Source organism: Vipera ursinii (genome assembly GCF_947247035.1).
Source record: "Vipera ursinii genome assembly, chromosome: 3".
Taxonomy (NCBI): domain Eukaryota; kingdom Metazoa; phylum Chordata; class Lepidosauria; order Squamata; family Viperidae; genus Vipera; species Vipera ursinii.
Window position 1 is genome coordinate 103892819 of NC_139516.1, and position 27730 is coordinate 103920548.

The following is a 27730-nucleotide window of genomic DNA, read 5'->3' on the forward strand; positions in this document are numbered from 1 at the left end:
GGCATTTTGATTGTTGCAGATATAGATCCAGCAAAAAAAAGCCCACAATACGTAAGTAGGGAAAGCTACCTAAGGGTTGAGTGTTTGTTTGTTTTGCACATTACTAAATGGAGGAAAATGCATGACCCTATTCCTGAAAAGTATTACATGTGAAACATAAATTCAAGCCATCATTCTTCTTAGTTTTTTTCTCTTAGCAATTAGCGCAGGTATATGCTAGTTTTCACTTATCCATTACTGCAGTGTAAATTAGAAGGGAATGACATGACCGAATACAGGAATGATTAATCATTCCAGCTGTTTCTGTTACCAAAACAGTATTGATACACCAAGAGATGTCGATATACTTGGAAAAATTAAAGTGAAGGCATTAAAGGGAGGGATAACAGTACACAGTGTCATAGGTATGTTTTATTAATTAGAAGACTTCTGTATAGCACCAGTTTATTCCAACAGAACCTCATTCCTCTAGATCAGAGGTGTCAAACTGGCAGCCCATGGGCTGGATGTATCACATGCAGGCCACACTCACCCCTATGATTGAGTTTGACACCTGTGCTGTAGATGCAATGTGTGTGTACAAAAATTAACAGGGTTTCTTAGTGGTGGAGAGCAATTCAAAAGCTGTATCTATTCCCTTAGCCATCAAGCTTGTCTGAAATTGGTGGCAGAGCTCAGAAGTCTGCTAAAACTCTAACTGGATCCTGCAATCCTGAATTCTGCCCATTTCTGATTTAAAAAAAGAAAAACCTATCAGAATCTGCCTTGCCCTGAATTGGATTTGTAGTTGATCTAATGTCGCTACCAATTGGCATTATCCTCAGAGACCTGTCCCAGCTAACTAGTTAAGCTGGGGATTTAGGCTGGAGCTTTTTAAAACTGCATATTTATTTATTTATTTAAAAGTTATTAATTGCATATTTTGCCCATCTCACCATCCAAAGTGAGTCTGGATGGCTTACAATACAGTAAAAATGCAGGTGTAAAATATTAAAAAATATTAAAATTCACAGAAATCAAATAAAACTAGGAACTAAGTTCAGGAGCTGTATGGAGGTAGGTTCTTTGTACTCCACCAGCCACCTCCAACACAAAGTATCCTTATCAGGGGCCCAGGTCAGTCAATAGAGCCAGGTTTTCAGGTCCTTAAGGAAGGCCAAGCGGGTGGGAACCAATCTCATCTCCAGTGGTAAGATGTTCTGAAGGGCAGGACCACAGCGGAAAAGGCTCTTCTCCTAGACCCCACCAGCCAGAATTCCTTAACCACTGGTGTCCATAGCATGACCTTTCTGGTGGAGCAAGTGGGGCAGGTCAATCCCATTGGGGCAAAATGGTTCTTCACATAATCTTTCCTATCACTGAGATCTTTTGAGATTATTTCTATACTTCGATGGCCTGTACTCTCCCAGATTTTGAAATTTCATAGGGAAGTAGTAAAGACATATAACCAAATAAAGTACAAACAGTTTTGTATGTTGTGTAATTATATGACATGAAAGAAATGTATTCATTGTGATGTAGCCAAGTTTCCCTTGTTCATACCTGCAGCTGCTAAAATTATCACTAGAGTAATGCCTCCTTGAGATATTTTTACCCGCAAGGGTGTGTCAAACAAACAAACCTCAAATAGAATAAGATCAAATTCAAACAATTTGCCCTTTGTACAAAAATATTATCCATATTTCTCCACCAAACCTACATGCACAAAAACTTTCCAGTGCATATTTACTTTTCATTTTACCATGACAAGTATTTGTCAATCATTTCTTTTTTTAAGCGCCATTTATAATTCCAAATGTCATATCTTTAGAATTATAGCCCGATGCATGCCAAAGGAATAGTAGAACTATTTCAGACTAAATACAAATATTTCTCAAATGCAGATACATCTGCTCTTTTACATCATTTTATTTAGAATGCTAGGAAAACTTTAACTCACAAACAAGTGAGTAGATATTATATAATTTCACTTTCATTCCCTAATTTTTATTTACTCAATTCTTCCATCAAAAGAACTTAGAGAAAAGAACAGTATAGTCTTTCTTGCCGTTTGATATTCACCCAGACACAGGATTAAATAAACCAGAGAACAAAATTATTTAAACTAATTCCAAACTGATAAGCTTTGCTTTATAAAAAAGAGACATCAAGCTTAGTTTAACATTTATAACTTTTTTCATTCTTCTTACTGAAATGTTTTTCAATGTAATTGCAATGTGGGCAACCCACATTTCATCCTTATTATAGAACTGCAGGTAGCATTCAACTCACAACCATTTGAGCTGCACAGTGGCCTAGAGGTGAAGAATGTTCATTTCCTACTTGGAAGGAAATGACAAATGTTTTGCTATCAGGATGCTAAGAGCAAATATCTGCTGCAAACTCCACGTAGGCATCAGGAAAAGCTCAATTGCCCCGACTCCACTCCAATGAAAAGGATTACAAGGTCAAAAAAAAAGTCAACTTATAACCATCCACATAGCAGCCATTCAGAATTACAATGGCACTAAAAAAAGTAACTTAACAACTGGTCATCACACTTAACGATTGTTGCAGCATTCCCATGATCAAAATTTGAGTGCTTGGCAATTGGCATGTATTTACAGCAGCATCTTGGGGATCATGTGATCACCCTCTGCAACCTTCCCAGCCAATTTCCAACAAGCAAAGTCAATGGAGGAAACTGGATTCACTTAACAACTACTTGTTTCACTTAACAACTAAAGTGATTCGCTTAACAACTGGCAAAAAAAGGTTGTAAAATCAGGCACCTTACTTAACATTGGAAATCTGGTTCTAGTTGTGGTCACCTGTACTGTAAAAGACGAAAGGAAAAAAAAACCCTGAAATTGTAACTATTGTTGGAAAATACAGTTGCATTCATTTTCTAAATGGATCTTGGCATGCCATATAAACTTTAGCCCCCAAAACATTGCTTATGCTTACTCTTGCTTTAAAACAAATACTATTTCATCACAGCTTTGTCCAATCAAAGTAACATGTTTGTTCTTTTAACAACCCAGTTTATGGAGATGTACTGTATTTTCTGTCTGAATACCTCCACTTTTATGTTTCTTATGAAGATACATTACAGTGAAATAATATTGATGTCCAGATTTTGTTTGGCAATGACAGCATATTGTGTATCTGGGGGGAGGAAGCAGAGATGATATAAGTTTTTTTAAAAAAATGGAATATTTGATAAAACAAGAATATATAATATTTAATCACTCTATAACAATTTGAGCCTATATGTCTCTCTAGACTAATTTTTATAATCCCTTTTAAGAACTAGACATGTTTTTCCTGTATTCCTTGTTTGTTGATTTGTCTGTTTGACTACTAGCCTCTCCCAGCCATTTACAGTCATGGAACACCAACAAAGTATTAATTTGGAAGAAGAATTTGAAGCTCCAGAAGCTATACATACAGGTAATAAAGTCAAAATATCCCTGGTGCAAATGAGAAATAACTGGACACTTGGTTTAACACTGAATTGTAATGGCAGTAGCAAGAACATGTTGTAGAATAGAAGAGGCATGTAGAGTTAATTCAATGTATATATAAATTCAAAATAATTTACACATAGAGAGAGAGAGAGTTTGGGAAAGGTGGCAGGAAAGTTAAAAAGACAATGACTAAGAGCAAAATGGATGGACACAATGGCATCATCTCTAAATCTGAAGAACCAGGCTGGGGAAGATTATCCTGGACAAAAATCTATCTTCTCAGCCTTTTGGCTAAAATCAATTGTAAGGTCTCTATGATCATTAGGAACCAACACTAACTTGTTGGTACGTAATCAGCATATGGCCACAGAAAATGTGTGTTAAAATGATATTTTAAGTATGAATCAGATGAATCAAAAGAGTGTCATCTAGGATTCTAATAAGGGGACATCCAATATATAATAACAGGAAGCTCTGGAAAGAACTCCACTAATGGTTGACCCACAATAAGAGAAATTTATAGGATTTGTAAAGTTTTCTACGTTTCCTCTCCCCATATTGTCTTAAAAGACATAATTATCTAAGCCAGATATTTTACAATCACTTCAAGTAACTAATGCCTCCTTAAGTAACACCAGCTGCCTGCAATTAGTGCAGATTCGAGTCCCACCAGGCTCAAGGTTAACTCAGCCTTCCATCCTTCCGAGGTAGGTAAAATGAGGACCCAGATTGTTGGGGGCAATAAGCTGACTTTGTAATAATGCCGCTTGGGGGGGGCGAAAGCGCTAATAAGCAGGCATATCCATAGAATGAAGGCTATTGCTAAGCAAATTGATTTGTGCTTTAGATTGTAAGCCACCCTGAGTCTTCGGAGAAGGGTGGGATATAAATGGGATTAAAAAAAAACAACAACTAACTCTCCACCAGTAGAACTGTAGTCTCTATAAGGTCCATAATTATGAATTTTATACAGTGCACCCAAATACCTCTTCAAATATCTATCTATTTATCTATCTATCATCTATCTATCTATCTATCTATCTATCTATCTATCTATCTATCTATCTATCTATCATCTATCTATCTATCATCTGTCATCTAATTTATATGCTACCCATATCACTATCCAAAGCAACTCTGAGTAGTTGACAATACCATTGAATTTGGAAAAGCTTTTGTGGATACTTCTTTTCAATAATAAGGCAATATTTTTCAGCCTCTATTGGGAGATATCCACCTATGCTTTTCTATTTTCCTCACTAATCTTTCTTTAAACCTCTGTTGAAGCATCAAAGGAATTGATAATTAAAAAAGAAAGAAAAGAAAAGAAAGTAAGCCCAAAGAATAAGAAATGAACAATTTTTCTTCTTCTAGGACCTAAAGGGGTGATCAATGACTGGAGAAAATTTAAATTGGAGAGCCAAGACCGAGACCATCTTCCTCCAAGCAAGAGAGAATTGCTTATCAGGCAAATCTCCTCACCCTACAACTGTCAAAACAGAGATCACAGAGACACCAAAGAAAAAGTCAGTCGTAAGGTAAATGAGGGGAAGAAGACAATGTAATGGAAAAGATGCATGGGGGAAGGTATTTTTCCATATATTCAAGAAATATGGGATAGCTTTGTTATGCTAATGCACATAACAATTACATTTTCACCATGTATGTCAGATGTCAGATGAATATAGCATCATACATGATGTCATGGTTCCGATTAATGAAACAGTTCAAACAATATTCAGGCATTGTTTTTCTAAAAGTCTATAATAATGAGAACGAAGCATCGGTACTCATGGATGGATGCCAGAATCTGAATTCTCCTCCCCTAAACCCATCATTATCATGCACAATTCCCTCCCTTAATTACATGTCATTAATCACATTCTCCAATTAGCCCAAAATGCAAGCTTCACTTCCATTACCTTGTGCACCATTCTTATCTAATTTATACATCCGGTTAGCATACTCCTCCCCACAACTTCTTTATATTCATAGTAAGCAGTTTAAAGAAAAAGGCTGCCTCTTATATTGTCAGAGCAAAAACATCCTGTTTGCAGCGATGACACATGATTTGAAATCAGAACTGTTCCAGGCAAGAGAAGATGGATCCCATTTAATAATGGTTTGTGTATAAAAGCCATGTCACACATTCCACGTTCCTAGAAAGCATGGAGGAGAAATCTTTGTTGACCCCAGTTTCCCTCTTTCACATATTCCTGGAACATGTAGGTGGGGTCATTTAAACACCTGGAATAGTGTTGGGAATCTTTTAGCGATTGAAATGTTGCCATCAACTCCTTGGTGTAGCTTAGAAGAGGGATGCTGGGAGCACAGCAAAATCTGGAAGACAAGGTGTTTTTTTTACCTGCCATAGAAGCAAATAGGAAGGAATTCTCTGGAAAATAGTTTTCCGCGCTTTTACATTTTACTAATATTTTACTACTTTTGCAGTGTTAAAGATGCAAAGAACAAGGGAGATGTATTCTTGAAGATCAGACTGAATATTGAGATATAACCATTTTATAATTTTACCATGCCCTACATTAGCCAACTTGTGGAAAATTTTAATGGGAACTTCTCACCCGGCTCCAAATTATTGGCAAATACTAGGTTGATGTTTCTTGACAGTGCACAATTAGAATAGAATCCTCATTGTTCCAGAACTAGATATAGCTTATTATAATATCCTGTACTAAACAATGGCATGTTTGTTTGCCTGGTTCAGTTTCTTAAGTTGAGGTGCCTATATTGTAGTCAACTCACTTTCAGTTTTTGACAATATATACTGACCATCCTCCTGATGGTGCTGCCAATATTGGATGGACAGCTTGCATCAGGATCAATGCCCTACTAACAGATGCTCATTGGAATAAATGTATTTACATAGAAGCTTTTGAACTTTCAGTGCTTTTGAATATAAAGTGTTCTATTTATGTTCCATGAGACTGCATGTAATCTCTCCTTTTCTGCTTGGCAATTAAATCAGCACTTGTAGTTCAGCGTATTCTTACAATTATTTGCAGATGAGTGTGCAGGAATATGAGTTGTTGAATGTCAAAGAAGATGAAGGTTGTTTACAGCAATACCGGAAGCGCTGCATGAAGAACATGCATGAGCGACTGAGCTTTGCGCCAAGGCATGGCTGCCTTTCTGAGTTGCAGGATGGGAAGGAATTCCTAGAAGCTGTGGAGAAGGAACACAAAGCCACCACCATAATAGTCCACATCTATGACGATGACATCAAGGAGTGTGAGGCACTCAACAGCAGCCTTACTAGTCTTGCTGTTGAGTACTCCACTGTGAAATTTTGCAAAATCAAGGCTGCTAACACAGGGGCAGGAGACCGTTTCTCCAGTGATGTTCTTCCAACACTACTTGTCTACAAAGGTGGGGAGCTTGTAAGCAATTTCATTAGTGTAACTGACCAGTTGAATGGAGAATTTTCTGCTACAGATGTGGAGACTTTCTTAAATGAATATGGGTTACTCCCTCAGAAAGGAATTCCAGAACTTGACAATGGTGACATGGATGAACAAGAAATTGAACAGTAGATAAGTTTTCTAGTATTTCATCATCTGTGCTCAGTGAATTTTTAATTTGGATCCCATTTGGGGCCAAATTTACTTAGGAAATGCTGCATATAGATGCAGTAGAAAAGACTTATTAAGAAAGTATAGAAAGATATAAAAGAAATAAGGGATGTCCAGGACTTAGCCTGATGACCCATTTTAATTTTTCCCCATTCTTTTCATTTTTACAAGACATAAGAGAACTAACAAATTAGTGAATTAGTGAAGTCTTCCTTCCAAGGGGATGTAATGTTATTAGATGTAAATCACCCAATTGTAACTATAGCCTCTGCAGTATGAATGATTTTCAGAGACCAGTGCAGATAGATTAATACTTATGACATTAACTTTGGAAGAGTAGTAGTAGGAAGCGAGATTGTTTTAATTCTCATTTGGAAGGAATTTGGCTAAGGTAAAACACATATAGAAGTTGACAGGGCCCTGAAATATAAGATATATTTGGATGGAGCTATTAACATAAAACTTTCAGCAAATACTCAAAAGGAAAGTTTGATTTCATTAGAGATGCAAAGCATTTGCCACATTAAGGGTAAAGACTCCTGGATTAACAGCTCCTGCTCAAGAAACAGGTGGCAGCTATGGCCAAAAGGGCCTTTACACAGATTCATCTTATATACCAATTGCACCCATTCTAGGACCAGGAAGCCCTCCTCACAGTCATTCATGCTTTGGCCAACTTGCATGAGCTATTCATGGGACTTTCTTTGAAGACCCAGAAACTGCAACAGCAGGAATGATTATGAGCATGCCAGATTATATTTATATAATTCTGCTGCTTGGTGAGCTGTAATGATTGCATGTAAGCATTGGGGGTATAATCCAAGGTACTAGTGATCACCTATAAAGCCCTGACGTGGGTTAGTGATTGGCTTAATTTAACTAACAAGAGAATACTTCATCTTGAGGGATGGGATTTGGTATATGGATGGCATGCATATTTGCTTTACGATAAGAAGGTGGACAGGGCTTTTAAATCCCATATTCTTAGAAGTGCTTTATTGCGTGTCTGGAAAAAGTATTATTATAAGTTAAATTATAAAATACCAATTTGGGGAATTCCTGGACATGCGATAGAGGGCGTATCTATGGGAGTAAGTATGGATATGGTTTCTTATAAGGAACTACTTAGATTGCAAGGGAATGATTGGCAACTTAAATCATTAGAGGAGTTAAGACAAGAAAACATAAGTTACTCTTGGTTTCAATATACCCAATTGAAAGCTAGGTGGAAGTCAGATCAAAAGGTTGGCATCACAATTACAGATGAAAATTTAGTAAAACAAATTAGAGATTTAAATCGTGCACATATAAAGAGGATATATAATGCTTTAATTGAATTGGATTCGGAAACGGAATTGGTTAAAGACTGTATGATAAAGTGGGCACAAAATATTCAGGAACCAATTTCGTTGGACACCTGGGAGATAATTTGGGTCAGAAATGTTAAATTTACTCAGGCTCAAAACTTAAGAGAAAATTTTTATAAAATGTTTTATAGATGGCATCTGGATCCCAAGAAGTTGTCCAACATGTATCCTAATTTACAGTCTAAATGTTGGAGATGTGGTAGTTTAGAAGCTACCTATTTTCACATGTGGTGGACTTGTAGAAATATAAAAGCTTTTTGGATCAAAATTTGGTGGAACATTCAAAAGATTTTTAAGAGAAATATAAAGTTTTCTCCGCAATTGTTTTTATTGGGTATTGTTGTAGATTGTGATGTTAAAGAAACTAAGTTGATGTTGAACATGATAACAGCAGCACGGTTACTGGTGGGACAATATTGGAAGAAGGATAGTTTGCCCACTATAGAAGAATGGGTGTTTAAAGTTTCGAATCTTGCAGAAATGTCTAAGATTTCTGCTTATTTGAAAGATCATTCACAGGAAAGATATATTTCAGTTTGGAGGAGATGGATAAATTATATTCAGAACAAATATGGGACTAAAAAGTTCCATTTAGCTTATGAGTAGACTTTAGTGGGATATTGTTATTGGTACTTTGTTTGTAGTTATGTTAAAGGGGAATTAAAGCACATTATGAATTTGGTTAATTGTATATTATGCATAATCTCTATTTAGAATATGATTATTGTAACTATAATCCTGTATTTAGCTCTGGGAAGTGGGGGGGGGGAAGTGGGTGGGTTTGGGGTGGGGGGATTTGGGGAATAAAAAATTAAAGAATTACATGAAGAAATTTTTAACGAAAGCCCTTTAAAGCACAATATGAAGTGTGCTTTTCTAATATTTCATTACAGAAACTTAACTAAAGATCATAATTTGATTTGACAATGCTAGCCAAAAAAAGAGACTTGAAAAATACTATATTTGCTTTGTGCTGTTTGGAAGGCATCATATGGCATTAACTGCTAATCAAATACATTATCTCTCCAAATCTGTATAGAAATTAAAGAGCATATTTTAACTCACTTTTAACTGTGTCCAGTTAGTAACTTAGGTTAGTGTTGGAAAATGTATAAATAAAATGTAAGCATGCATTAAAGCACTTCTTTATTAAATACTGTATGATGTCACTTGGTAAATTAAAACAATGTGTTCGTAAAACAATTATCAATGACTAATCCTTTCTATTTGGAGCTGAAGTAATTAAAGACTAGTTAAAACATACCTTTTAAATGGGCCCATTCTATTTTTTAATATGTGGACAGAGGGAGATGACTCAGAAAAAAACACCTTGGTTTCTGCTTTTCTTTGGGAGAAGAGCTATTTCTAGACAACTGTTCTAAGAGGGGAGGGGGATGGGAAGTGCGAGAGGGAAGAGGAAGGGGAAGGGGAAGAAGAAGGGACAGGAAGGGAAGAGCTAATGACTTCTGGTTTTGTCTTCACAACCATAGGGTGTGACTCCTCAGAAGATTTCATTTACTAAAAGTGAAGTAAACAGGAACAGTTGTGCAATGTATATTAAATAACAGCCTTGAACAGTGACTAATTTCACAGTAAACAAAGACAAGAGGTATGCAATTATTAAAGAGAAATAGGAGAAAAATAAATTCATATTATATCAGATTTTAACTATAACAAATCTATTTCAGAACTCTTTATACTCTTATTGCACATCTGTATCTGTGACAGAGAACTTAAGTTACATTTATTCTGTAAGTCAGGGGTGTCAAACTCAATTTCATTGAGGGCCGCATCAGCATTGCAGTTGCCCTCAGGGGAGCGGGTGGGCATGGTCAGGGTGGGCGTGGCCTACTGGGTGGGCATGGCTAGAGTGCGTATGGCCTACTGGGTGGGCGTGGCCAGCTCTACATCGTTCGCATCAAGGGTGCCTATGGGGGCCTGGGCAGAAGTGGGACAGATCTGAGGGTCTCTGGCAGAAGGAGGGTCTCTGGGCCAGGGCCAAGGCAGTGGGGGCCGTTCCCTCACTTTTTCCAGGATGGCTTCATGGGCCACATGAAACCACTTCGCGGGCCGCATCCGGCCCCCGGGCCTTGTGTTTGACATGTCTGCTCTAAGTGATGTTCCAGGAGGGTTAAACAGCCAGGCAGATAGTTAAGACAGTTACAACAACTATATCAGGTTGACCTTCACTTCTATTGAGGCTGCCCTCTTCCTTTTGAGAAATATTGGAAGCCCCATAATCTCCAGTTCAATTGGCTGGCAATAATTGAGCAGTGGTCTAACACATCCAAGAGGCAGAAAGTTGAATGAAAAATATTCCGGCTCAATGGTGGGCTGCTCTCAGATTCCTTCCAGTCTGTGGATCTCTCTGGAATTTGCCAGACTGAACCAATTTCACAGAAGTGAAACCACAAAAGAGAAACCACTGTCATCTTGTTTCTGTTCCAACTTACTCTGCCTTCAGATTAATGTATAACAGACATGAGGATGACAGTGACTTTCCAGCCTGCCTAATGGTATCCTTTCCTCAAAGATCAGTAAAAGTTAGAGAAAGAAATAATTCATAAGTACGCAGGAAGTAGATGCCCCCAAAACTTAGTAAGACTTAATGCTTAGAAATGTTGAAATGCAGAGAAAGATAAATGATTTGGAGACAAAAAATGGCAGATCCCCTGGGATTATTTATCTTGCAAGTTCAAAACATTTTTAGATGTTTATTAAAAAAACACTGGCCAACTTGAAAAAATCAGTTTAAAAAACTGAAATGTAGGCATGTTCTAAAAGTATTAATATACAGTGATCATATATCTTGAGGACAAGGTGGAAAAGTAGATAATCCTGGACAAACCTTAGAAAAAAAAGGATTTGGTCCTAAGATATAAAATATCTTCGCCCATCCCTGAAAATATAAAAAAGGTCAACATCGTAAGGCAAGATTTTAGAAAAGCATTTAACATATAAAATTGAACCAAAGACCTTTTCATGGCAAGTGGTGAACCATTCAAGCAGACCCATAGAAGCAATGGAAGATGAAAAAAAAACAGCTGGAAGAGGAATAAAGCTATAGTAAAAAGGTATTCTTCTCTCAAATAGTATTTATTCACTTTCCTTCTTGTTTTTCCCTTAATGGAATTAAATGTAATGGCTATTTCCAAATAGTATTTGATAGATGGGACAAGTTGGGTTCCTGGCAAAATGTTGGTGGCTGTGCTTCCTCTTATATATATATATTAGACAATTTATCTATTTCATGGATGAACAGGTAGTACCTCAGTTTGAAACAGTGTTCTATGTATTGTATTTTTGATTTATTAAATATAGGATTTCTAGATTGATCATCTCCTGGTTTACGTTCTTTAGCTGTAAACTGGGAATAATCATAAAGTATCAAAAATATAGAAAGTTTACTATTCTGCATATACAGTATATGTTTGTAGAAATGAAATGGGTACGCTATTTTAGACAAAATGTTGTCTATTATACAAGATTTAGTGCTATTCATTTAAAACTGAATAGCTTCCATCTAGGCTTCATATATCAGACTCTGAAGATTAAAAAGTATATAAAATATGTAGAACATTAACTATCCCATTGTATCCATAACATAATTTTAATAGATCTAATTATGAATATGTATAAAAATAACATATAAATAACTAAGTATGCAGCAACTTGTGTTTTTGGGGAAGTCTATGAACTGAAATTGTCATCACTCACCCAGATGGAACTAACGAAGCTTCTGCATATTACAACTCTCCAAGGTACCAGTATAGGATTAATCAAACTTAAATGAAGGCTTTGGTGGCTCCATCAGGATTTCTGCAGGAAAATGAGAAGATCACAAAGGTGGCATTCAGGAATCCTTTTTCTCCTTCCTTTCAACCAAGGACAGGTAACAAAACTGAGTCAAGTGTGGATTTATGGCCTTCAAAAAGTTCCTGTGTTATCATTTTCAGCAAAGATAAGAAAAATCAGGAGCTGTGGCCAAACAACATCTCAAGGATATATTTTTAGTTTCTTTGTTTTTTAAAAAAAGAAACCCTGCAGAGTAAGCCAAAAGAAAATACATTTGCTTATATTCTCCTAATTTCTCTTGCATTCATTAGCTATGAGCTGTTATGTTTAACTCTGAACCTTCACACACTAAACTTTGAAAACATATCCAATTTCTTTTCCACTTGGTCACAGAACCTGATGGAAACATATCTTCTCATGACAGCAAAGTTCTGCATGCAGAACTCATTGAACGAGCTATGTATTTGGTTAATCAATATACAGAAGTATGCATGTTTTCTACACAATGAGGCCAATTAGCTCACCATTTAAGACATTTAGTTGAATTTCTAAGGGCTCTCAAAACACCTATAGTAAGAGCTATCTATTTCTTTCAGCAACTTGGGGAACAAAGAAGGTATAAGAAGAAAAAAAGATGGTGCCCGCATCAGCTTTGGCTCTGGTACTACCTATTATCTGCTCAGCGTGCCATACAGTTCCAAACAGATAGTAGTTCTCCAGGATTCTTTCCCACTTCTAATTATCTGAGCCTTAATCTGGGGTTTCCCAAACGCAGACCATGTGTATTATGAGTGAGTTATAGCCTTCTGACATGTTACCCGCGGTACGCTGACACAGAACAGATCTTGAACCTATGCTCTGATTCATCAGATACATCATTATATACTTTTGACCAAGAGGAAATTGCAGTAAGTCTAGACTAGGAATACAAAATAATTTTGCCCTTAATCTTTGGAAGAAATTGATTTGGTAGGAACTGATCCTAATATTATCATAGTAGGATGATAACATAAAATGAAATCTGGGTAAGATTCATCCTTTTCCCCTCAAAGTTGAGTCATTTTAGAAAGTGTGCAAGGTATAAAAAGCTCACGGCCTTTTCTTTATTTTTATGGGAAAATGCCTTGTTTGCTCAAAGCAGCTCAGGGCCTGCCCAGAAACTGATTTACTTTTACAGCCCTTCCTGGAATTATGTTGTGACTATGCAATACAAGTGAACACAGAAGTAGTAGTTTATAAGAAACACCACACTTGTAGGGGCATTGAGATGTGTTACAGTGAAAAAAACTAATCATTTTATATATTTGCAAACCACGTATAATACATTGAGCTGTACAATTTATGCCCAATATTTAAGAACACATACCTATCTTTGACAGAATGGAAGGAAAATCTAGCAGGCAAAGTGGAAAACAAACTAAATGTACAGTTGTTTGAATGTCCTTAGATTACAATACACATATCAACCACCCAAAGAAATCTGCATCACTAAGCTTGAGTAAATCATTTGAATTAGATTTGCTTGCTGATTGTGAGGAAAAAAATAGTTATATACCCTTGAGAATTGCAATTTCCACACTGAGTTACACAGGACCTACACATTTGTCCCAAAGGTACTTTTGCAAGAGGCAGCTGCGCTTTCTTGTTTTTCTGTGAAGACCTTTCGCTTCTCATCCAGGAAGCTTTTTCAGCTCTCACTGTATGGTAGGGAATAGAAGGATTATATTCCTTGCAGAGAGCTGGTCATTTGCATTCTTTTACAGAGTTGTTGAGGCCACTTGGATATTTATCTGTGTCTTCAGGGTCACCTGAATAGTGCAAATGTGTGTGGAGCCTTCTTAGAACTGCTGAAAGGACTGTGTTGTAGACTATAAATAGATTATGTCGTACCCCTCCCCCTCTATTGAGAGAGGGCTATTCAATTTTTACACAGATGCCCTCTTTGACCCCTTTCAAACCAGCGGTCCCTCTCTGTCCAAAATGTGGTCTTTGTCTTTTAAACGCAGATGGACTGCTGAATCTTGTCCTGATGGGTTTATTCTCCTATGTTGTGCCCCAGTGGTTGCTTTGTTTCCCCAATGTACAAATCTCCACGCCTCACTGCATTGTACTGCATATACCACATTGCTCAGTTTGTGTCTGGGTGCTTTATTCTTGGGGTGGGCAAGCTTCTGCCTGGGGTTTAAAGTGTGCACATATGTTGTCTTGACCCAAATATCGTCCACATACCTATATCGGTGAGTGGGTGGAATTCCTGTGAGGGAGTGAAGGGAAATCAAAGCCTTAAACTCCTTCCCAGTAATTCCACCCACACACTGGTATAGGTATGTGGATGATACTTGGGTCAAGTTCAAAACACAAGAATTGGAAACATTCACCAAACATATCAAGTCTGTGGACAGATGTTAAGGAAAATAGTTTAGCCTTCCTAGACTGTGCAGTACACATTAAAGCAGGCAGAAGCCTTAACACTGAAGTTTTGAGGACACAAATAAACTACCAAATGGCCTCGATGACTCTAAAAGAATGCAAATGACCAGGTGTCTGCAAGGAATATAAATTCTTCCATTCTCCACCATCCAGTAAGAGCTGAAGAAGCTTCTTGGATGAGAAGCAAAATGTCTTCAAAGAAAAACAAGAAAATTCAGTTTATACTTGAAAAAGCACCTTTGGGACAACCAAGATCTGGATGACTTAGAATCCCCATAAACATACATATTTGGATTCAAAAAAATCTTATAAGAATGGTCTCCAATCACAATGATTCATTTTAAAACTGAGAAATATAATGCATTTGAAGTATTTATAGGAGGGGGGAAAAGTAAGGAAGCTATGATAAGACCAGTAATTTACAGTATTTACTTATTTTCAGATTTATTACACTGCCCAACTCAAACGGTGCTGGCTCATAACCACACAATAGATCATAAAGAGAAGCAAACCTCCTCCCATGTAATAATAAACAGACAATATAAAAATACAAAACATAAAATGACTATCAACTGCACAACAAAACAACCACAGGGGGACTCCCACTCAGCTGGGTCCTAATGCCTGAGGGAAGACCCAGGTCTTAATGGCTTTTCTAAAGGTGAAAAAAAAATGGGCCTGTTGTAGTTGGGAGGGGAAGATTGTTCCAGAAAACAGGGGCACACACTGGAAAGTGTCCACGGGAAAGCCACGCTGTCTAGGTTAAATAGGATGGCAAGATTTAAAAGAAGGAACCTGGAACATGCTTTTCCTGTGGAAGTTATTGGGGAAAGTAACCCGGTTCTATGCTATGTAAGGCTTTAAAGGGAATCACCAGCATCTTGAATTGAACCCAGAAGTCCATCAGGAGCAAGGGTAAACACTAACACATGTTTGGCCCAAATTACTGTTGAATGAAAGGTGCTGTGTCAGCACTGCCACAGTTAATTTTCTGCTGAAGTGTTGCTCAGTAGCTTCGTGAGTTCTCAGCTGAATAGCAGTTCCAACTGCAGTACTGCAACACCATCAATGCTGTCCACCCTGGCTTCACCACAATTTCCTCTCCTTGGATGCCCAGTAATCAGCAAATGCCCCAAAGGCAGTTCTGACTGTCTGAAGCAGCTGGGAAGCCAGCTCATTCCCAGCAGTCTCTTTCCATCAGGAGTCCAAAGCCATCTACAACTAGGCAAGATCAGGAGTCATCCTCCATTGCAAAAAAACAAACAAACAAACAAACAATCCCAACTACAACACTCAAAAGGTCAAAATAGAATATTAACTTCCACCATATCCTAAATCCATCATAAAGTCACTCAGCTAACCAAGTACTGCCTGTATTGGTTGCCATCTTAAAGAAAGGAGGGATCACTACTTCACTTTTTAGAAGTTTAAAGTACAGCAATTTCTAAATTCTCAAAAGATAAAAGTATCATGTTTAATGCATTATTTAGGAACAAGAACCCCAAGCACACAAACAAATGTGAAATATGCAGCAATGGAACAATAAACTATCTGATTTATACAATTTCCTCTGAATTATTATCTCACAACCTGTTGTAAGATCAAGAAACATCACCTTCATTCTGGCTCCATCAAAGGTAATCATTGATCAGTTTTATCCTGGCTACACACAGAATTTGTCTGAGTTATCATGTTTAGCTTGGGTTCCACCATCAACTATCAGCATTACTCCCAACATGTGATATTCCACTTTGTCAAAAAATGAGTTAACCATGCTACCAGAAAGGGAATGATATTTTTAAAACTTGAAAATAAGTACCTTGATATGGCTCATGGGCTAATCAATAAAGATTATTATTGTTATTTAAAATAACTAACTTACAATGTAACAGTGATCTAAAGTAGCCTTATAATAAAACTAGCAGGAAAACAAAACTTGCAGCCTACACTTAGCTACTGCTGAAACTGTGAAGCAGTGGAAAATGTAGGATTAACAAACAAGAGGTGGTATTAACCAAAACAATCATAGAAGACATGGAGAGTGGAAGGGTAATTGCATCAGAAAGTTGTAAGAATTTCTAATGCTGTTAAGAATCTCTAATGAAGCAATTTATTAAGTCTGTAGTCTGAAAATCAGCAGTTGTATTGGCAGAGAAGATGAGAAAATCTGTCATTTCATGAAGCAACACTTCATTATTTTCCTCTTAGCTATTGAAACTTGAGGCAAGCCCAAGAAGGGGCAAGCATGATCCTGCTCTTTACTTGTTTTAAGCCATTATTTCAACAGAGTAGGATGGCTCTAAACTGGGTTCTCTCAAGGCATTCTGACAGGTGTCTTATTCACTTTCTGCAGAAAAATGAGGGGGTAGGAAGAAAAAAACTAGGTTTTCCTGCCCTTAATTTGGAGGGACGGCAGAACTGGTACCTAACTCCTATCAGATATTTTGCTCTAGGCTATTTTAACGTCTCTGTGTCCATTTCCAAAGAAGGACAAGTCAAGTCTTCTATGAATCACACCAGCCTCAAAGTCACTAAAATGGCATCCATCCCATATTGTGGTTATTTCATATATAAGAATAGAAAGATAATAATCTGAGAACAGGTGAATATAAAATTCAGATCAAGTTTTAACAATGACTACCAGTGAAAGCTGGCAGACATAATGCACTGAGAACGGGGAAAGAATTCTAAACGGAACACTTCCTCAAGAAGACACTCCCAGAGTGAATAAGCTTTTGAATACCCACGACATTCCTGAGTATTCTCCATCATTATTTACTGCTTTCTTCCTAAAATAGCATTGTAAAGTATTTTGTTTTGAGACTTCTTATAACACAGTCATAATCCTGGTAACAGGCATCTTTGTATACATCCAGAATCTCTTAAAGATGTTCCCTTATTTGTTGACTTTTTCTGTTATAAGTTGAAGAGACATTAATGTGTAAGAGAGTCTGAAATGGAGCAGCATACAAATTTCTGACAGCATCACGAAGAGAACATTGGCATAATGACACACCTTCTCTGTAATAGACCCCAATCTCTGGAATCTCTCTCAGAGGTATAGTTATTCTTTTTGCATTTCACAGGCAAGTAAAATATATTGTATTCCAATAAGCCCTTGGCTGGGGTTTCCATCATAGCAACTGTTTTATTCCATGTTATATTATTATATAACAAAGTCACCAGTATCCATCATGGTTGACACAGGCTATCTGTACTGTGAAATAAATACATATGTACACATACTGTATACTCACATATACTCTAGGACAGCTGTAGATGAATCAAGGATGATAAATAATCACAGTGTGTAATTGAAAAAAAAAACACTTATGGGTTCATTAAAAAAAACGGAACTTATATTATCTATCATACAGTTCCAGCATTTCCTAAAAAAGCACAAGTAATCATGTCAGCAGGGTTTTTATACATTTTATTAAGTAAGCAGAAAGTTCAAATTGGTGTCTTATCTTTCAGATGTCCCGTGAAAAATTAATCTTTTTTTTGTGCCAGTTGTCAGTGTGAGTTCTCGCTTTTCCTCAAAAAGCAATGTATACCACCTACATTACTTTCATGCAGAAACAGATCATTGTGTTTTAGAGCCATGTATTGCTTTGTTAGATGACAAGATATCTTAACGTATACAGTTCAAGAAGCTTGCATCCTCACAGTATATCTGTAATGACATGAGTTCTGAAGTTGTTCTTGCTTTCTGAAACTTAATCGCTGAAGTAGTTAAAGGAGAAAGCTACTGCAGATAAGGCCACTGCCACTGCTATCACCATTCCTGAAAAGAAATAAAAAATTTGGAAGATAATGCAAACTGGTATTTCAAATGAATTCTACTTTAATTCATCTCCAGCTAAAAACGGCATTTTACTAGCTTAATTTTCTAGTACATTGTTTATAGACTTTCTCCTGTGGATCTATTCTGGGTTTCCTCAGGCAGGAGAAAAGTATATTAAGAAAATAAGGAATAGCTGCACCAGCAAAATAATGCTAGAAAATCAGGAACCAAAGGAACTGAGTCAATAGACAATGTGTGTTCTTTATATTCATTCATTCATTCATTCATTCATTCATTCATTCATTCATTCATTCATTCAGTATCTATCTATCTATCTATCTATCTATCTATCTATCTATCTATCTATCTATCTATCTATCTATCTATCTATCTTGAGGTTCAAGGTCTTGGTGATGGTTTTTAAGTCCTTACATAGCATGGGTCCGGAATACCTCGGGGACCACCTGCTGCCGGCGTCGACTTCCCTCCGCCCTGTGCGTTCCCACAGAGAGGGCCTCCTCAGGGTGCCTCCGGTCAGAGAATGCCAGCTGGTGGCCCCCAGGGGGAGGGCCTTCTCTGTGGGCGCCCCGGCTTTATGGAACCAACTGCCGGTTGAGCTCCGGACGGTACCGGGTCTTCGCTCCTTCCGGCGCGGGTTAAAGACCCATTTATTCGAACAAGCTGGCCTGGCCTGATGGGGGAACGTTAGGGTTTTAATGGGTTTTATATTGTGATTGTTTTAATTGGGCAATTATTTAATCCTTTTTTTAAACTTTTGTATTTCTATTTATATGCCCTGTTCACCACCCTGAGTCCTTCGGGAGAAGGGCGGTATAAAAATTTAAATAATAATAATAATAATAATAATAATAATAATAATAATAATAATAATAATAATAATAATAATAATATCTATCTATCTATCTATCTATCTATCTATCTATCTATCTATCTATCTATCTATCTATCATCTATCTATCTATCTATATTCCAAAGGTTGTCCTCGTATAACAATCTTTAGGACTTGGTTGCTTAGCAAAGTGATTGCTAAATGAAACTGCAATTGTACTTAAGGGTTTTACTTCAACTTCCCTTTGCTTGAGACGGTCATAAATATGAGGACTGATTGCAAAGTTATTTTTTCATCATTGTTGTAACTGGAATTGGTTGCTAATTGAGGATGGACTCCCTCCCTCTCATATATCCATCCTTCCACCCACCCATCCATCCATCTACCTAAGTATATAGACACCCACCTCACAAATGTGACTCTGGGCAGTGTACAATAAAACCAATAATTAAAACAATCTTAAATAACCATTAAAACAATTAGACATAAATGTAAAGAAGACTGCATGAGAATGCTTCAAGGAAAGTGATAAATCATATTAAAAATAAATATTTTAAGTAGTTCAGGAGCAAAAGCTAAAATACGCATACCCATATTTTGATGTAGTTTCAACAGCACTTTTTTTGTCACTTGCTTTGTTTGTGCATTTTCTTGGAATTCCTTTAGCAGGCTTACTTCAACTATAATTAAAAGAAAAGAGGCAAAAGCATGTGTTTGTATCTTGCCTGAACTTCATCTCTAACCTAATGTTCCTTTTCTTCATCAAAACTCTTTAAAAAATGTTTTTTTCAAAGCCCAGGATGGAAACACCAAGTCTATGAATGCAATTTTTTGTTGCGTAATTTAATTTTGCATACAAGTTATAAACAGCCCTGTGTCTTACTTAGACATCACTGCCTTTAAACTCAGAATATCCAAATAAAATATATAGAATATTTTTAAGACACGTATTAGTAATTATTAAATGCCCAGAACTCTAAAGAAATGAACAAGAAATGAATTTCATTATCTTTTGAAAAAATTCAGGAGAAGATGAAAACAGTCTTCTATTATTAATTTTCCTTCCCATTTATGTATAGCCAAATATACATGATTTCTTTCACACAAAATTCTCCCAAAGATTTCTGGCATAAACCTCAGCATCAGCAACACTTCTGTGCTATACTTATTATTATTCATGTAAGCTATATTTTCTGAACTGTTCTGCCAACTGTCCCATTTGGCATATTCAACAAAAGAAACTCCTGGCTCTTTAGGATGACCAAGGGTATAGCTTTATTGAAAGATCCATCTAGACGCAGCAGAAGCAAAGTCAGTTCTGGGATTTTCTTGTGAAAACCTATACAGGTAAAACCCCTTTACCCATTCCGGGCCACCCACAGTTCATAGTTCACCAACTTAGTTCATTCCTTTTGTTTTGGGAAAGACTGTCTGCACCACTCAAATGTTTTTCATAACTTGACCTTGATGGATAATGTCTTGCGGGCAACAGAAGGCTCTCGTTCATTCCATAGTCTCCTGCCCCCGCCCCAAGGAATTTACCACTCATCCTCCTGTCACTGTTTAGCAACCTGCAGGTGCAGGCAACTATGGAGTCAAGTCAGGTTTGAATTTTAGGACACTTAACAGCATTTTAAGACGAGAGAACTATGAACTCCATGTTATGAATTGCCAACAAGTGCAATGATTACTAAAATCATGGAGTAATTATTCTGCACATAAGTAGTCAACATTTCTAGTTGCAAAAATATAAGAATCAACAAAATACATTTTACAAGTTAGTTTACTTAACACAATGGAGTATTTGTCACTGTAACCAATCAGAAATACCAAAAAAATACTTACTTATAGGAAAGCAGTTAAGAGGCATAATCATAGTATTGTGTTCCTACTGGAAATTCTACCAAGATAATTTCTAGTAGACAATGTTGAATGTAAATGTTAGGATGGTGTCCTAGAATAACATGTCCCTTACTTTTATATAGAAATAAACTTAATAAATAAACGTAGTGGCTCAGTGGGTTAGGACGCTGAGCTTGTCGATCAGAAGGTCGGCAGTTTGGCGGGTCGAATCCCGAGTGCCACGTAACAGAGTGAGCACCTGTTACTCGTCCCCAGCTTCTGCCAACCTAGCAGTTCGAAAGTACATAAAAATGCAAGTAGAAAAATAGGGACCACTACGGTGGGAAGGTAACAGTGTTCCGTGTGCCTTTGGCGTCTACTCATGCCGGCCACATGATCACGGAGACGTCCTCAGACAAGCGCTGGCTCTTCAGCTTTGAAACGGAAATGAGCACCAGCCCCTATAGTTGGAAATGACTAGAACGCGTGTGGAACCTTTACCTTTACTAAACTTTTTAGAAATGTTCCTTTACAAATCTGAATATCCCAGTGGCTATCAGGTGTCACAGCAGGTACACTTAGAAGTGCTATTAATATTGGCAGTATCATGGTCTTTCTTAATATGCTGTAAGCTATTAATGTCAGTATAAAATGAAGTAAAATCAGCAACTGACCAAATGGTTTTACACTTTTTTGCTTGTGTACACTTTTTAATATCCAGAATGGGGAACAAAGAAATAAATATGAAACTGGCAAACAAAGTTTAAGAAACATCTCCACTGCATCGCCCAAATGTATTTCAGTTTTTGTCCATAACAAAACTCAATGGAACAATCCTGCTTGCCTTGCCATGGAAGTCATCTTAATCACAACTATTCTAATGCAAGTCATGGCTACTCTGTCCTGTAGGACCAGAATGTCCATTCTTGGATTCATTAAATCTTCAACTAGATTAAGAATAAATTAAAGGGAAGAGATTGCTCTCAGTGAGGTACCCACAATCTGATTTGTGTTTCTCTGTTCAAAACCTTTGGTAAATAGAGACTGAGACTAAGTCAAATCACTTAATGTATATCTTACTTGTTCATGATAAGAAACAGAAGTTCCTAAAATACAGATCTGTGAAGTACCTATTAAATTATCAGTTGTTCAGAGGATCATGTTTGACAAAACTATAGTTCAAACATAATTAAAATGTTTTAAATAAATATTAAAACTAGCAGGTTTTATTCAATGCAATAAATTACATCTAGCAGAAGTCACTGAGCTCAATTGAGAAACAATGCACTGAAAAAGCAGGTCTCTATTAGTTGCTCTAGTGCACTATTATTATTATTAGTGCACTATTATTATTATTATTATTATTATTATTATTATTATTATTATTATTATTATTATTATTATTGCACTATTATGCAGTTGCAAAGATTATACAACTGCAGATAACTTATTGGGATATTGAGATAATTTCCAGAAAATCATCCTAGCATTTGTTTCTTTCGAAATGATTATTCTCTAAGAAGCCACCATCCTTGTATGAAGGATTTTGGGAGAATGGAGAATTGTAAACTCATTTTCTGAATTTTTTCGTTTCATGTTAGTCAAGAAAGTGAATTTGTAGTGTTTTCATTTAGTTACAAGTTTCAAAAGTGGGAAAGAACCCCCCCCAAACTTCCTTCAAATAATACAGGGAAATGTTTTGGACATACAAATACATCATGTGCATTTGGAACGCATTTAAAATACTGAACATTTAGGACTCTGAATTAAAATATGCTTCACTTTCAAGTTTTGTTTCTGAATAATTCTGATTCTTAAGCAGCTACATTTACCTGAATTCATTTCCTCAGCAATATGCAAATCATCTGATTGAACAGCTTGATCCATCATTTCAAGAAAGCGTTCCTGAATTTCCCTGATTGTCTCATCACCAAATTTATAATCACAAAGCAACACATTGGATCCCACAATAGGAGTGAAAACTCTACAAGGTAAGATGTGATATTCCCTTTCAGAATCTAAAAAAAGGAAAAGGAATCCCTATTACTTAAAAAAAATCATTAACAGCTATATCCCGTTCACGCTCACATAAATTATGAATAAACACATAATTTTTAATATTGTAAAACATCTCATATAATATGACTGAAACACATATATAGCATCACTACTACTTTTGAATAAGCATAATACACCAGCAAGCTCCCAGCATCCAATTTACATTAAATTGACTTCTTATATTTTTAGAGTGCATTGAAGAGTGTTGCATGAAACTTTTAATAGATAAAGGCACTGATAATGTTACCTTGTTGCGTAATGAAATGTCTGCAAGCAAACAACCAAATTCAGAGAGCACCAGAGAGCATAATTCAACTCTGAGCTACATATATACTCTTCTCTTGAGGCAAAGGTAGCTGTCAGGACCCACCCCAATCCATATCTTAGGAAAGAAAGAACTCTTGAACCAGAAATTGTCCAAAAGGAGCTTTTACTAAAACATGTTTGGAGATGGAAATACTAGACAGGATCTGAAACTGTGTTACAGTTTGGTACTTTTTAAAGAGTCCCCGGTCGAACCCCCTCCCTTCAAGCCATCTGGTTTGTCCCGGATCAATTAAAATTCAGGTGTCAAATCCTTCCATGGGAAAGAGGGAACTCTCATGTCTTTATGACAATTATTCCTTCCTTTAGAGATTTAAATCGGAGATACAAACCAGATCTCTTCCCCCCTTCCTTTGTTGTTTTAGTTCAAAGTTTCTCCCCCTGGTCTTTGAAGACAGCCTCCTGGCAGGCTGAATAAACATCCTTGTGCCTATTAACATCTTCTCTTCTCCTCCTTGGAAAAATGTCAGAATCCAGTGGGGTTGTAAGATTTTTAGAACATGCATATAGGATCTTATGAATGGGATATAAATGGATTCTGACAGTCTGCTCTCCTTAACGAAAAGATAAGTCCATCTGTAGAGAAAATAAAATATAAACGTTAGCCTGGTTTGTTCGGATATTCTGTATGAAACCTCTTAAGCAACTTTGGTGCTTTGACATGGTGTTTATTGACCCACTCATTTTCTGAGGAGGGGAGGTGTTTCCAAGCTACTAAATATTGGATCGCTCCGTGGTGTTTTCTGGAATCTAAAATTTCCATCACCTCAAAGTGTTGTTCTCCTTCCAACATGATGGGAGGTAGTGGTGGTGGGGTGTTTGTTCGTAGATGTGACTGTTGTTCTCTCTTTAGTAAGCTGCAATGAAAAATTGGGTGTATTTGTCTAAGATTTTTAGGTAGTCCTAATTCAACTCTTACTGGGTTTATGATTCTTTTGATTGGAAAAGGTCCAATATATTTTGGTCCGAGTTTTTTACAGGGTTGTAGTGATTTAAGGTATTTTGTGGATAAATATATCATCTCTCCCACCCTGAATGGTATGGGATCGACTCTTTTTTTGTCCGCCTGTGTCTTGTATGCTTGTCTAGCTTCATCTAAAGCTTTCCTAATGATTGGCCAGAAGTTTTGTAATTGACCAATCCACTCCTTCAGTTCGGGAATTACCGGCTCATTTGGGGTTAGTTCTGGCATGGGGTTGAAACTTTGACCGGTAGCTACTTGAAAAGGAGTGTAACCTGTGCTGGGGTGGACTGCATTATTATATGCCACTTCTGTGAAAGGTAGTAGGTCTGTCCAGTTTGTTTGCTGGAAATTAATAAAGCATCTTAAATATTGCTCAAGCACTGAGTTAGCTTTTTCACATTGACCGTTCGATTGAGGGTAATGACTAGATGTCAGTCCTTGGGTGGTTCCTAAAAGAGATAAAAATTCTTTCCAAAATGCCGACGTAAATTGCACCCCTCTATCAGATATGATGCGTTGTGGTGCCCCATGCAATCTGTAAATATGCTGTACGAAGAGTTTCGCTAAAACTTTTGCGGTAGGGATCTTTTGGTGGGGTATGAAATGCACTTCTTTAGAGAACAGATCTGTGACAGTCCAGACTACCGTGTTACCGTTGCTTTCTGGTAGTTCCACGATAAAATCCATGGCTATTTCTTTCCATGGGGCTGAGGGGTTTGCCACCGGTTGTAACAGTCCTGGCGATTTCCCTTGCAGCCTCTTGGCCATTGCGCAAATTTGACAGCTGCCCACATAGCTTTCTATGTCCTTTTTCATAGATGGCCACCAAAATTGCCTTTTAGTTAAGTGTAAGGTTTTTACAAACCCAAAATGCCCTGCTGATTTTGTATCATGGCACAGTTGCATGAAATTGATCCTCTGGGTGGCAGGTATGTATAACTTCTTACCCACCCAGGGTAAACCATCTTTAATTGAGCACACATGTCTATTTTTCTGGAACCATTCATCACTTTCCAAAGACTTTCAGAATTGTATTCCAGTTTGGCTATCCACCTTCGGCTTCATTTTTATTTGAGCCCTGGTGGTGACTGGTGCTGCCAGTTGTTGTTCAGGCAGAAGTGGTTTAGAGTCAGTGGTCCATGTGCTGTTATATTGGGGCATGTGAGATAACACATCTTCCAGGAAATTCTCCCCCCCCGGTAAGTGTTTGAGAGTGAAACTGAATTGGTGAAAATGTTGGAACCAGCGGGCTTGCTTAGGAGTGAGTTTCCTGGGTGTTTTTAACGCTTCCAAGTTTTTGTGGTCTGTCCAGACCTGGAAGGGGATTTTATTTCCTTCTAGGAACTGACGGCATGTAATTAATGCCCATCTTATAGAATAAGCCTCCTTTTCCCATATGGGCCAACGTTGTTCTGTTTCCGTGAGTTTTCTGGATGTATATGCACATGGTTGCTATGCCCCCTCATCATTTTCCTGAAATAATACGGCTCCCACTGCTATATCGCTAGCATCTTCCTGTATTACAAAAGGTTTATCGGGATCTGGATGTCTCAGGACAGGTTCAGCAGAAAAAAGTCTCTTTAGCCTTTAAATGCTGCTTGACATTCTATTGTCCACTTCAGAGGCTGGCTGGGTTTCATGGGGGACCCCCCTTTGTCTTCAACAAGTTTGTGAGGGGCATGGCTATATGGCCAAATGAAGGGATTAATTGGCGGTAGAAATTTGCAAATCCCAGGAAGCTTTGCAATTGCTTCCATGTGCGGGGGGTGCCCATTCTAATACTGCCTTGACTTTCTCAGGGTCCATTTCGATGCCCTCTGGAGATATGCGATATCCCAGATAGTCTATTCTTTCCTGGTGGAACTCACACTTTGATGATTTAGCGTATAGGTGGGCAGCCCGCATCTTTTTTCAGGACTGCTCTGACTAGGTTGATATGTTCCTCCTTGGTCTCAGTGAATATAAGGATGTCATCTAGGTAAACCAGGACCCCCTTATATAGGTGCTCTCTTAGCACGTCATTAATTAATTGCATAAAGATTGCAGGTGCCCCTTGCTGTCCAAATGGCAGTACTTTGAACTGGTAGCAATCCAATGGGCAGTTGAATGCAGTCTTCCATTCATCTCCTTCTTTAATCCTAATGCGGTAATTTGGTTCCCTCAGGTCTAGTTTACTGAAAATCCTTCCTTTTGATAGGTGGGATAGCATATCCTTCATTAGGGGAAGGGGGTACAGATTACATTCACTAATTGCGTTCAGATTCCTGTAATCTATACAACAGTGGAAAGAACCGTCCTTCTTCTCCCTGAGCAGGACTGGGGCAGCCACTTTGGGTTTGACAGGCTCAATAAATCCTCTAAGTTTTTCTTTACGAACCTTTCCATTTCTGCCATTTCCTTTGGGCTCATGGCATACATTCTGGGCTTTGGGAGCTTTGAATTCTATAGCACAGGTTTGAATTCTATAGCACAGTCTGTGGGGCAGTGGGGGGGGGAAGCTCATCTGCCCGTTCCTCACTGAAAACTTCAGAAAGGTCCCTGTATACCTCCGGTATCTCTGGTAACCCCTTCTCTTTCCCCACTGGTGCTGTCTCTTCCCTTCAGGTTGGGGGAACGCTTTGGGGTTTTAAGCTTCTATGTTCTCCCTCTGGGAAATTAAGTTCTGCTGTCCTCCAATTTATCCCAGGGTTCCATTCATTCCAGTCCTAAAATCATTGGGTATTCCATGCCTGGGACCACTACAAATGTTATGTCTTCCTCATGAAACCCCAGGGATAGGTGAATTGGAAAAGTGACTAGGGTAGCTGCCCCCCCACTATAGACCCATCTAGTTGGCTAAAAGAAATCAGTTGTTTTAGTCTCCTCACTGGGATGCCGAATCTCCCCACCAGCGTCGGGCTGATGAGGCAGCGGGTGCAACCAGAGTCTATTAGTGCTCTTACTTTGATGGCTTCAGGCATAGAGGAAGCTAATATAGTCACTGTCTTAAGAATGGGTGGAATGGATCCACTTACCAATGGTTCTCCCTCTGAGCTGTCTTCCGAGATGTCCACCGCCCCTGCGGTGTAGGCTGGAATCCAGTCCCAGTTCTTGGCAGGGGTTGTGGACTCTACAGTCTCTGTCCCCTTCATGGAAGATTCTTTAGGGTTGCCTTGGGACTTCCCTAACTTCTTGGGAAGTGATGCCTCTGTTTTACGCAGGGGGGGGCTTTTCAGCGACATTCTACGGCGTGGTGGCCCTCTCTCCCACAATTGAAACAGCCCGTTGATTTTTT

At 37.8% G+C, this 27730-nt stretch overlaps 2 protein-coding genes across 2 annotated transcripts in view; one reads left to right on the plus strand and one right to left on the minus strand.

The window, feature by feature from the left end:
* Window positions 1-399: 399 nt before the first annotated feature.
* Window positions 400-27730, minus strand: part of ODR4 (odr-4 GPCR localization factor homolog) — a 55575-nt gene continuing 28244 nt past the window's right edge. The window contains exons 12-20 of the mRNA XM_083359092.1: window positions 22943-23128; window positions 19859-19948; window positions 17648-18418; window positions 12124-12225; window positions 6461-6632; window positions 5697-5789; window positions 3059-3147; window positions 2772-2815; window positions 400-534 (exon numbers count right to left, since the gene is read on the minus strand). Of these exons, the coding sequence (XP_083215218.1) occupies window positions 18351-18418; window positions 19859-19948; window positions 22943-23128 (344 nt within the window). The 3' untranslated portion in view covers window positions 400-534; window positions 2772-2815; window positions 3059-3147; ... (2 more) ...; window positions 12124-12225; window positions 17648-18350. The remainder of the gene's footprint in view (window positions 535-2771; window positions 2816-3058; window positions 3148-5696; window positions 5790-6460; window positions 6633-12123; window positions 12226-17647; window positions 18419-19858; window positions 19949-22942; window positions 23129-27730) is intronic.
* On the plus strand, window positions 3243-7835 carry PDC (phosducin). The gene is made up of 3 exons (XM_083359098.1): window positions 3243-3432; window positions 4824-4987; window positions 6473-7835. The coding sequence occupies exons 1-3, from the start codon at window positions 3369-3371 to the stop codon at window positions 6998-7000; spliced, it is 756 nt and encodes a 251-aa protein (XP_083215224.1). The 5' UTR covers window positions 3243-3368; the 3' UTR covers window positions 7001-7835.